Below are 12,524 nucleotides of genomic sequence, written 5' to 3' on the forward strand. Positions count from 1 at the left end.
GGACCAAAGGGTTTCCAAACTTAATCTCACATATTCTTAGTTTGTTAACAATGCACTCAGTCCACATGGTGCACTTCCAGTCTGTCTGGTTCAGTTGTCTTTTGTCCCTCATGCCTTACACAAGTCTTTCCTTGGAGATGACCAAGGGGGATGGCACTTATTTTGTGATGGACTATCCCAAGGTAACCAGGCCCAAAAAGGTCTTCTTTGAGGGTATAAACTGTGCCAACAGAAAGCTACCCTTTGCGACGTATTTACGCTGTTTCACTCAATCAATATTCCAAACTTTCCACTATTCCAAGCTTTCCAGTATTTTTGACTTTTGTCAGCCTAATTTGAAATGAGATAACATCCTGCACGTGGCAATGGGATAGTTTTGTGTAGCCTTGTGGAAATGCTTTTGACATTACTAGCAATCATAGCTGTAGAACCAATTTGGGTGTAGGCAAGCAATGAGATTTGCATTAAGTTTTTGAGCCAACACCGCCACTGGGTTTTTTTGTTTGCTTTTGTTTCGAATTGCTGTCAAGTGATCTGAATAGTGTACTAAGGATGCTATTAACCAGTCATATAACTGAGGGATTCACTTCACTATTTTGCCTAAGCCTTTGGAGGGAGCACGCTCCCCACTAACACTGACTTCAGTCCAGTGAAAGCGATTTCAGATTTCTGATTTTCAGACCTTAAAGAGACTAAATAATGCATTGTTTCAAGCCACCAAGTTTGTGGTAATCTGCTACAGCAGCCACAGAGAACTAATACATCACTTTTGCCAGGTTTACCGGCTTCTAAAAGGCCTAGGCTTAACGTTACGTTTAAACTGTCAACTATTACTATGTCACCAGCATTTATGTGAAACTGAAAACCATCCGTTAAGTCAGGAGTACTAATATATTCGTATCTCCTACTACTATGTGCTGAAAAATTGAAGTAAACTTGGCAACGTTAACTTCAGAGCAAACTCCTTGGCTCAGACTTCAAACAAAATGGAAAAGCAAGGTTCAAGGTGCTGCGGTGCACAGTTTGTCCCAGTACTATGAAATAATCACTGTCTGCCTTGGGGTTATGTTTAATAAATAGCAAAGTGCATACACATGTTTACAACAGTTTTAAAGAAAAACAGAGGTCCTGTTTGTGTGGTCCCAACAGTAACAACGAATAGGGCGCTGGCGTGACCTGTTTATAAATTCTTGAGTACAGTTGTTTTGAAAGTAGAGTTCACTTGCAATCTTCAAAAAAATGAATGTCCTGCTAGTCCTCAGAATGCGCTCTAAGTTATACGTGGACTGGAATCACTTGATGTCAATGTGCAGCAACTGCTCTTTGCCATTTATTATCAGGGACTTTAGCTCTCCGTCTTCTTCCACTTCTACCCTTTCTTGGCCATTCTCAACGACTCTCTTGGTGGTGATTTTTTTGCCATTAATGATTTCGGTGGAAGTCGACACGGATTTGAAGTTGCCCGTCCCACCACTACCACAAGACATGGAGAAGGAAGAAACGCCCCTGCTCCCCACGGAACCAAAGGAAGTAAATCCTGTATCAAAAGAAGAAAAACTACCTCCAAATGTTGGAAATCCACTGAAGGTGGAGGAAAGGGGTGCGGATCCTCTGCATCTGCTTCCCCGGGAGCTCCGCCGACACCCCAAAATGTTCTCAAGCGAGTCTCCAAAGAAATCAAATGAAAATGGGTCCCGGCCGCCGAAGAACTCCCTGAAGACGTCGGCTGGGTCGCGGAAGGTGAAGACGTCCCCGAAGGGGTCCTCGAAGGGTCTGCCGCCGCCGCCGCCGCCGCCCTCCACCCCGGCCTCGCCGCATCGGTCGTAGACGTCCCTCTTCTTGGCGTCTGACAGCACCTCGTAGGCCTGGGCCACTTGCTTGAATCTCCTCTCCGCCTCCTCCTTGTTCTCGGGGTTTTTGTCCGGGTGCCACTTGAGCGCCAGCTTGCGGTAGGCCTTCCTGATGGCCTCGGACGAGGCCCGGCGGGGCACGCCCAGCACCTCGTAGTAGTCCACCATGCCGGGCGGCCGCGCGCGGCCCGCGGGCCACGGGCTCGGAGCGGCGCGGCTGGCAGCCCCGGGGCGCGGGCCCAAGTGCCGCCCGCAAGGGGCGCCCCTTGTGACGAAGCCGGCGTCTCACAGGCCGAGGCCGCGCCCCAGAACGCAGCGCTCGCGCCCCAGAGTGCACGCCCCGCGAGGCGCTCGGTGCCGCGGTGTCGCACGCGGGCGCGGAGGCCCCGCCCACCACAAGCCCCGCCCACCAGGGCCCCAGCTGAGCCCTGATCCCCGAACAGGGGCTGTGGCGGGCTGCCTTAGGGAATGATTTTCTGAGCGTAGTCTTGACACCAGGCTTCCCGCGGCCTGAGGTAGTGACGGGATTGAGTTGAGTCCGACCCTGGGCTGAAGGACAGCCGTCTCGTTCATCAAATGTCCTAGCATTCAAATGATGCTAGGACGGCATTTCTCCAACTTTTTTGGCTTCAGGACTCTTGCTTTTGTTTTTGTGGGTTATGTCTATCAGCACTTACCTCATTACAAGTGCAAACAACCAAAAGCTAATTAGTCAACTTAGTAATGATAAACCTATCATATTTTTATGGAAAAATAACTATCAGTTTACTTAAAAAACTCTTTCTGGCTTTATAGAAGTGCTAGACTTTTACATCTGTTTCTGCGTTCAGTTTGGTGCTGGATCGCGTGTCATGGAGCCACTGGGAAACTCCACTGTACACATTAGTGAGAATGAGAGGGAAAAAGTCAAATATCATTATTACAGAAATAGTTTCAACTTTGCAAAATTCTGTGAAAAACTCTTGGGGATTCCTAGCATGCCTTGGCCCACAATTTGTGAACTCCTGATCTAGTATATTAAAATGATTAGAATTTGCTGGCCATGTTTATAGTGCTGTGTGGGTAAACTTGGAGCACAGTGATTGTTTCCACTGAAAGTGCTGTATCACAGCTGTGATTTTCTTTTTGATATTTCTTGACATCTGACTTCACTTCCTCCTTATTCTCTTCCTGACACTATATTCTTTGCTTTGATAAATGGTGAAGCAACACCAATAAAGGTCGCTTAGTTCCAAGAGGAAATGATTAACCAATGAACTCAACATTTCATCACAAAGGGCGGTAGATCCAAAAGGGTGTGCCATTTCACCAGAGCAAACTGCTGACTTTATATCACCTTGAAAGACTGAAGCCCTGGACTTGGCACAGGCTACGCACGCAATAAACAGATCAGGGGTAGAGTGCATTGTGAACAAAGCAATATTGAAAAGTACAAGGTGTGTTTTGGGAGAGTTAAGTGATCCAAATGGCTAGAAGGAGCAGGGCAGAGGGAGGGCTCAAGCAGAAGGGCTAGAGAGGAGGAATGAGCTTGGCCAGGGGAGCAGGAGTCCATTCTAGGGAGTTCCGACGGCAAGGCTGTGGAGTCTGAATTCCATCCTGGGCCCTAGGGAGCTGGTGACCAAGACTTCAGGGGCAGAGGTTGTGTAGGGCCATACAGAGGCAGCTGATGCAAGGAATCAAAAGGGACAGGTAGGGGTTACAGGTACTGGGGGCTGAGGCCCTGGAGCAGGACTGTGGGAGCTGGGTCTGAGAAGCAGTGGTAGAATAGTCTAGATTCAGCATTTGCTTGCTTGCATGTGGGGCCTACAGCAGCAGGAGAAGGTGTGTCACCTCCATACAGAGACATTTACTGAGTCTTACTGTCTGCAGAACTGTGGGCTGCCACCTGAGTGACAGAGTGGTTCCAAAGCTGAAATTCTGCTTTCAGCTTTATAAATAAATAAATAAATAAATAAATAAATAAATAAATAAATAAATAAATAGAGTGTGAGAATGGGTGTCAGTCTAGTAGCAGAGACAGGTAGGCAATCTGCTAGGCATACAAGGCAGAATAGAGCAAAATGCTGGAGATTTAAGGAAGATGGCTTTGTTTCTCCCTGAAGGGTCCCACTGATTATCTGGAAGGCAACAGACTTACTTACGTAGCCCCGTTAGTGACAAGCAGCTCCAATCTAGTCCCATCAAAGGAGCTAGGAGTGTGTGGAGTGGTGGTTTTCTTAGCTATTGACTTCAGCTTTAGAAGGAATCACCTTCCAGGGGGTTCCCATGAATGATCTTGCAGACACCCCACTCTTTGGCAGGCCCCAAAGCAAGAGCACATTGCTGCCCTGCTCTGTGTTTCCTTGGCCACGCATGCTCCTTGACCAGAACACATCTTGCCTGCCCTGTATTTGGTTGTTTGTCCGTCTGAACCCTCTTGACAGGCATGAACCATTTCTAACTTGGATTTCTGGTCCCAGCTCCTAGCACAGCGCTGGGAGGGCCATTTGGTGAGGAGGGGAATTAGCAATGGATTTTGAGTGTCAGGTCTGCTCAGGTTCCAGACAGGAGCTTAGTAGTGGTTTTTGGTCATAATTCTTGAGAATGAATGTGGGTTGCCCGCTATTCATACAGGTAAAGAACAGTTCCTAGTCATGGGTCATGGGCAGAGTCATGACCCCAAACCATCCGAGTGCATAGAGGCCTCAAAAAGTTCTAAGACTCTGGGTGATACAGGAAAGCCATAAAATCATTACAGTGGTGATTGTGTGTATTTACAGCCCCTTTCTTCTGTGTGATCTGCAGATGAACTCTCATGACATCGAGACTTCAGAAGAGTCGTTGCCCTTAATGCTTAAACTGGACTATGAATTTCAGCGTGGCAGATAAACGCACACCAATGAGTCTTTTCTGCTTATCCATGATCTGGGTTCTACGGAGTGGGGGGTGCTTGGGGCTGGGTATGGAAGGGAAGGGGGAGCTTCACAATGCATGAGTGTGAGCATGGGCACATGTGTGTCCCCAAGCATAAGCCAAAACAAGCCTGGAGGTCTGTGGAGTAAGGATGGTGGTAACAGGAAAAGGGACTCTAAGTACCAATTCTAAGTACCAGAATGAGATGGGATCCTGTGAATATGCCCCACAGGGCATCAAAGCTTTAAAATTAGCAGTTTTTCCGTGACTAGAGAGATCCCCAAGTACGGGTGGCCAGTGATGTCCATGGTTGAAATATTGGGCTCTCTGCTTTCATCCTGGGATTGTATAGAATAACAATTTATCCCAAAATGAAAGAGTGAGGTGCTCTGTTCTGTGCTCCGATTCGCCCTTTCTTGGGGAGAGGCATTTCTCTTTGGCAACTAACATACTTGCCCCTGACCCATCTCCTGCCCTTTGGAGCACTGGCCTGTGCTGAGTATCGCTCTGTGAGTATATTCTCCTTAATCCCAAAGTCCTGCCATCTGCCTGCCCTCCGGTTATGTTGATCGTGTAATGACTGTGGGCATCACAGCCGTGCTTCTGACTTCTGGCTGGTTATAAATTTCCGTCTCAGCCTTAACATGGTGGTCTGGGCCCTGCTAGAAGCTGCAGGGAGTTGTGGGTAAGAGGCAGGGCCTTTGGGCTCTAACACCTGGGGCCTGGGTCTCAGCTCTGCCACTTAATAAAAGCAGGCCTCTGGCAAATCACGTGTCTCTGGGAAGCTCAGTGCCTTTGTTTGTAAATGGCAATAACAGCATTTGCCTTCACAGCCTAATTCCAGGGGTAACGTAAGCCATGCGGTAATGTAAGCCATGCTGTAACGTGCTTAGCTCCATGCCTGGCACAGAGTGCAAGAGCAAGAAATACATGTTCTTCTTCATTGCCTTTTGTTCATCTTTCTCCCTTTGTCTTCAACCAGTCATCAGAATTCCCCAAAGTGTTTTCTTTCCCCTGGACCTTGGGCCTGTGTGATGAGTACAGTTTAGCTTTTATTGCTTCAATTATTCTGGTTTCTTATTTACAGAGTGTTCTCTCACTGTCTCCCTGAATGAGTACAGACCTGTCCTGAGAAAGGCCTTCTGTGCCCACGGAATGTAGCTGGCCTCTTTCCCCGCCATTGTCTGTTCCGGCAGCATTCATTTCCTTCTTAGCCTGCTAAGACACAACCTCTGATGTGTCCGTTTACCTGTTTGAATCGTTAGTCTGTCTCTCTAGATGGAGCATGAATTTGGGGGTGGGGGCTGGGGGTAGGGGTGGGGACTGCATCTCTGGGGGTCTCTGCTGGAGCCTCCAGGCCCTGCACTGTGCTGGGATCAACAGATACCAGCTGGATGAATGATTTAAAACACGATGTGCTGCTTGGGCAGAACCTTGAGTGAGCTACAGAGAAGGATGTACTTAAAGGCTGCTTGCAACATCATGTTTTTTTCTTTCTGAAAGGCATATTCAGCTTTCAATTTCATTTCTGAAAAGGAGTTCTGCTTTGTTATCACAAAGCCTCCTTTCCTTTTGGATAATACTCTCTTGGTCCATGGAAATACTAATCTAATGGATTCAAAGGTGTTGGAGATGCTTTGCCTTTTCTGTTTACTCAGGAATGTGATTTCATCAAAACAGCATGGTATTGGCACAAAAGCAGACACATAGATCAAGGCAACAGCGCAGAAAGCCTAGAAATAAACCCACACAATTAATTAATCTTCAACAAAGGAGGAAAGACTATACAATGGGGAAAAGACAGCCTCTCCAGAAAGTGGTAGTGGGGTAGCTGGACAGCCGTGTATAAATCAATGAAGTTAGACCCCTCCCTCACACCATGCACCAAAACAAACTCAAAATGGCTTAAAGACTGAAATATTAGACATGATACTGTAAAACTTCTAGAAAAAAAATAGGCAAAACATTCTTTAACATAAATCAGAGCAGTGTTTTCTTAGGTCAGTCTCCCAAAATAAAAGAAATAAAAGCAAAAATAAACAAATGGGACCTAGCTGAACTTATAAGCTTTTGCATAGCAAAGGAAACCACAAACAAAATGGAAGGACAACCTACAGACTGGGAGAAAATATTTGCAAACGCTGCAACCGACAAGGGCTTAATTTCAAAATATAGATAGCTCATACAACTCAATATTGAAAAAACAAAAGCAACTCACTCAAAAATGGGCAGAAGACCTAAACAGACATTTGTCCAAAAAGGATATACAGATGGCCAACAGGCACATGAAAAGATGCTCAACATCACTAATTATTAGAGAAATGCAAATCAAAACCACAATGAAGTATCACCTCACAATAGCCAGAATGGCTGTCATCAAAAAGTCTACAAATTATAAATGTGGAGAGGGTGTGAAGAAAAGGGAATCCTCCTACACTGTTGGTGGGAACGTAAATTGGTGCAGCCACTATGGAAAACAGTGTAGAGTTTCCTTAAAAAACTAAAAATAGAGTTGCCATATGATCCAGCAATCCCACTCCTGGGCATAAATCTGGAAAAGATGAAAACTCTAATTTGAAAAGATACATGAACCCCAATGTTCATAGCAGCACTATTTACAGTAGCCAAGACAAGGAAGCAATCAAAATGTCCATCAACAGATGGATGGATAAAGATGATGTGGTATATTGAGGAATACTATTCCACCATAAGAAAGAATGAAATAATGCCATTTGCAGCAACACGGAGGGACCTAGAGATAATCATTCTGAGTGAAGTCAGACAGAGAAAGATAAATATTATATGATATCACTTATAAGTAGAATCTAAAGTATGATACAAAAGAAATTTTTTTATAAAACACAGACTCACAGACATAGAAAATGAATTTATGGTTACCAAAGGGGAAAAGGGGGAAAGGATAAACTAGGAGTTTGGGATTAACAGATACACATCACTATATTTAAAATAGATAAACAACAAGGACCTACTATAGAGGAGAGGAAACTACATTCAATATCTTTAATTATCTATAATGGAAAAGAGTCTGAAAAAGAATATGTATATATGTAAAACTGAATCAGTTTGCTGTACACCTGAAACTAACACAATATTGTAAACCACCTATAGTTTAACTGAAAAAAAAAAGAATGTAATTTGAGTAGCTGAGAAGGAATTCTAGCCAGTTAAACTATTGTTGCCTATGAGAGACCTAATAAAGTTCAGCCCTCTTTATCTCTAAATGTAAACTTCCGGCTGCCTCTGGCTGACTGTCAGCTATAATCATGTGGCCTAATGAAACATTAACTTGGTGTACAGTTTGGCTCTTGCGTTGTGTAAGCGGGAGAGGGCAAACCTCCGGCAGATGACAGTTTTGGTAGGAACAGCAGGGGCACCATGACAACGGGATCCTGGGGTCCACGTCCGCTTGTCCTGGGACTGCTGCTGTGGGCGCTTGGCCCCACCATGTCCCAGGGCGGGAAGCTGCTGGTGGTCCCAGTAGATGGCAGTCATTGGCTGAGCTTGGTCAGTGTCATCCGGGAGCTGCAGCAGAGGGGACATGACATAGTGGTCATAGCACCTGATGCCTCCACGCACATTAAAGAAGGAGCATCTTACACCTTGAGGAAGTACCCTGTGCCATTCCAGAGGGAGGAACTGGAAAAGATTTTCATCACACTCGGGCGTAATGTTTTTGAGAATGATCCTTTCCTGCAGCGTGTGATCAAAATGTACCAGAAAGTCAAAGAGGATTCCGCTCTGCTCTTGTCTGCCTGCTCCCACCTACTGCACAACAAGGAGCTGATGGCCTTCCTGGCGGCAAGCAACTTTGATGCCGTGTTGACAGATCCTTTCCTTCCCTGCGGCCCCATCGTGGCCCAGTACTTGGCTTTACCTGCCGTGTTCTTCCTGAATGGACTGCCCTGCAGCCTGGACTCTCTGGGTACCCAGTGCCCAAATCCACCGTCCTATGTGCCCAGGCCTCTGTCCTCTAACCCAGATCACATGACCTTCCTGCAGCGGGTGAAGAACATGCTCGTTGCCTTGTCAGAGAACTTTCTGTGCAGTGTGGTTTATTCCCCATATGCATCTCTTGCCTCGGAAGTCCTTCAGAAAGACGTGACTGTCCAGGACCTTCTGAAATCTGGGTCTATCTGGCTTCTCAGAAAAGACTTTGTGTTTGATTTCCCGAGGCCCATCATGCCCAACATAGTTTTTATTGGTGGGATCAACTGTGCTAGCAAAACCCCGCTATCCCAGGTGTGTATCGGAATGGGAACTTTATATGTCCGTATTCTTGCAAGTGCTGTGGGTAGATGAGTTTGCACAGAGATAAGCTGAATGAACACGCTGAGATAGATTCAGATGTCCTCTCGTGTTTATGTCTATCTTGCAAGTCCCCTAGTTCTGAGTTGTAATTTATATGTCTTTGGCATTATCTCTAAGTTATTTCTTTTATCGGACACTTCAGGGAAGTATACTTTGGCAGTTTTATTCTGCGTGCTCCAGTGAAGTGTAATCAATTCGATGCAACACGGGTTAGACTCGTAGGGCGCTGGGTCCAGAGTTCCTCGCGGAGAACAGAATTGTGCAGCATGCACTTTGCCCTTGATTGGGTCAGGCTCACAAGATTCAAGACTGCAGAAATAATTCTTTGATATCTATTGATCCTGGCAGGGCAAATTGCCTTTATGTTCCTGATTAAAAGTCCAGCCTCTAGGTATTCTAAGAGGAAGCTGAATCCTGCAGTTCCATGTCCTCTATTAAGCAGATAACCAGACAGCCAGGCTCTGACACTGGGCAGAAAGTTTTCATGTGTCTCATTCTCTTAAATGCTTATATGTTATTTTTTTTCCCATCCAGAACTGGAGGTATGCAAAAAGTAAATCTCAACAGAGGTGAGAGAGGGTAGCAAGAGAGGTTCCTTCAAATGGAGCTTTGGGAAGGATTCTCCAAGGAGCTGACATTTCAATGGGTATTCATGTATTTATGTTTCAAGCATTGGTTAAGGATCTGCTGGTAGCCAGCACTTTCCAGGTGCTGATTCTGGCTCCTACTAAGGGGCTACCATCAGCCTTGGAGAGCAATGAATCTTACTTTCATGGTGCCTCCGACATGATTCATATTTTAAATGGTCATGTAATTTTCATAGCAAGGTGAAACTTCGGGCAGCAGGAAGAACAGCAGGTAAGAAAGCAGATGCTGGGTGGATGTCCCCACCCCAGTGCGGCAAAACAGGTTCTTCTCTGTGGGGCTCTGACTACTCCCCTATAAAGTGGAGAGAGATCTCATAAGCTCTCAAAGCTCTCATGGCAGTAAGAGTCTGATACCCCATGGCCTGTTGGACCAATCTGTGTCCAAGGGGGTGGTCTGGTGAAGAAAGAAAGCGGTGTTGATTTTCTGAAAGCAAATGTAGAAAACCATTAATGATTCTTATTCAGATAGGGGAAAAGAAAGAGGTGAAGTATCATCAAACCAGTGGATGTATCCCAGGTCAAAGGAAAGAAAGCTAGCTAGCAAGTCCAAGCTAGGCAGATATTGAAAAGAAATATTTTTGGCATCATTATGAAGAATCCAAGAGAAAGCAATTGTGTTTCATAATCACTTTGAAATTTAAAACTTTGGAGACATGCATTCATAATGGAAATTCCATTTGAAATAGAAAAGTTTATCTAGAAATCTGCATGGACATCATCAGTTACACTGGCCTTCTCTCTTTTCCTGGGACATTCCAAAATCTCTCCCAGTTCAAGACCCTTGAACATGCTGTTCCCTCTTTCTGAGATGCTGTTCCCTGAATTTGTTAGGTGGCTGTCTTCACGTTTTTCAGATCAGCTTCAATGTCACTTCCTCAGAGAGTCCTTCTCTCTAAGATAGCATCTTGTGCTGTTTCCTTTGTAGCATGTTGAATACCTTGATCATTTTGTTGGGATAATTGTTTATTGACTGTCTCTTCCCTATGTGTGGGGGCAGGGACCCCTTCTGCCAGGCACTGCATCCTTAACACCTGGCAATGGGTCTGCATGTGATTGATGTCCTGTCAGTATCAGCATCTTTGGCGTGTAATAGACACTCACCAAGCGTTTGTTAAATGAATGAATGAAAACAAAAGGGATATGAACTGAGGACTAGTTATCAGATAAATAGTAATCCTCAACAGTTCTTTATACTCTTACAATTACAGAAAGAACATATGTACACATTTTTTGTTGCTTATTTTATTTAGAAAAAGGTAATAAAGTATCCTCATTGCTCACTTATCAGTCTATCACGAGTATGGCTCCAGTTCTAAATAGTGCATCTATTTTTATCTGCTGCATAATATTTCATGGCACTCACGTGCCACAGGTTACTTGTTAGGCACCTAGCCTATTCTCCCGTGAGGGAACACTGAAGCTTGTGCCCCAGGGTATTTTGTTGTTCTTCTTGTTACTTCAAACATCGCCTTAACAAGGATCAAATATTTTGTAGCTTCCTTCCTATTTGTTCTGTTTATTTCTTATTTTTCTTCTTAACTGTTCAACAGCGTTTTGGGGGGTCACTTCTGTGAACATGACTTTTTTTTTCCATTTCTATCTCCAGCTGGTTATCTATTCACTATTCAGCCATCTCACCAAACTTTTGATTTTCACCATTAAAAAACCCCCCAAACCTAGCATGCAGTCATTTTCCAAAAAATCTGAAATTTGTTTCTTCTGTTCTCAGTTCTGTACCAAGTCTTTTTGAATTCACTAGACTCTCTAAAAGCAGCTGAATGATTTCGGTAACAGCAAGAATTCATCTTGCTCCTGATTTTAATGGAAATTGATTTTCATTTCATCATTTTGCATTATGTTTGCTATTGCTTTTTGGCAAATAGTCTTTATTTACTTTAGTGATTTCCTTCTTTATTTAGGATGTTTAATGGGAGAGGCTGCAGAACTGTATCAACTGCGTTTCTTGATACCATATTTTCTCCCCTGTAAATCTGTCTAAGTGGTGAGTTCTAATGACTGTGCGTTGGCTGCTGCCCTGTTTGGTGCAAGCGAGCTTAGGTTTGAGAATGTCTTTTTGAATTGTACCTGATAATAGCTCTCTTTGTCCTAGTTAAAATGCTTTTAATTTGAAATTCCACTTTCTTGAGATTCATATCACCATTCCTGCGTTGTTTTTGCTTACATTTCCCTAGTGCCTCTTTAGCGCTCCATGGCTTCAAGTTTCTGCTTTCTCACTAAACAACATGGAGCAGATATGTTTTAACCTGGTCAGGCAGATTCCATTACTAGGTGAATTTTGCCTGCTTGCACCTAACAATTGATAGACTCGATTACAACTCTTTTTTTTTTTTCAATTGAAGTGCCATCAGTTACAATGTCAGTTTCTGGTGTGCAGTGCAGTGTCCCAGTCGTGCATGCACATACATGTATTCATTTTCATACTGTTACAGCTCTTCCAGATTATTTTCATTTTGCTTTGTCATCTTCCCTCTTCTTGACTGTTGCTGGTTTGTCATGTTGGCTATTATCTTTTTTCCCCTTTGTTAATTAAAGAAGGCTACTCAGCATGTCCCTTCTGCTGGTGGAGACCACCTTTTTTTTTTCCTTTTCAGTTTTATTAGGTAGAATTATTACAGTTTGACTACACATATACATAACATTGCATATAAATACATATATATATATAAAATACTGCACTTTTTTTTGTTTACACATATGTACTGTTCATTATTTCTAAGAAAAGATTAGAGCTTTAGCTTTTCAAACTTATATAGTTATCAAAGGAATGAAGCCAACCACAGAATAA

At 44.2% G+C, this 12,524-nt stretch overlaps 2 protein-coding genes across 4 annotated transcripts in view; one reads left to right on the forward strand and one right to left on the reverse strand.

Annotated features, from left to right (window-relative positions):
* The window catches only part of LOC102536747 (UDP-glucuronosyltransferase 1A6), a 69,348-nt gene that overhangs the window by 48,199 nt on the left and 8,625 nt on the right, over nucleotides 1–12,524 (forward strand). Inside the window, exon 1 of one of the 3 annotated variants that reach the window (XM_006209132.4) lies at nucleotides 8,099–9,002. The exons of the other annotated variants lie outside the window; for them this stretch is intronic. Coding sequence (XP_006209194.1) covers nucleotides 8,139–9,002 — 864 coding nt within the window. The 5' untranslated portion in view covers nucleotides 8,099–8,138. Of the gene's footprint in view, nucleotides 1–8,098; nucleotides 9,003–12,524 lie in introns of those variants that run through there. 3 annotated transcript variants of the gene reach the window in all.
* LOC102544961 (dnaJ homolog subfamily B member 3) lies at nucleotides 1,054–2,102 on the reverse strand. The gene has a single exon (XM_031677789.2). The coding sequence runs from the start codon at nucleotides 2,016–2,018 to the stop codon at nucleotides 1,293–1,295; it is 726 nt and encodes a 241-aa protein (XP_031533649.2). The 5' UTR covers nucleotides 2,019–2,102; the 3' UTR covers nucleotides 1,054–1,292.

Source organism: Vicugna pacos, chromosome 5, assembly GCF_048564905.1.
Source record: "Vicugna pacos chromosome 5, VicPac4, whole genome shotgun sequence".
NCBI classification, from domain to species: domain Eukaryota; kingdom Metazoa; phylum Chordata; class Mammalia; order Artiodactyla; family Camelidae; genus Vicugna; species Vicugna pacos.

What these genes read in the sequence shown, in the direction of transcription:
- LOC102544961 (XM_031677789.2), bottom strand. Translation starts at nt 2,018, where the DNA reads ATGGTGGACTACTACGAGGTGCTGGGCGTGCCCCGCCGGGCCTCGTCC.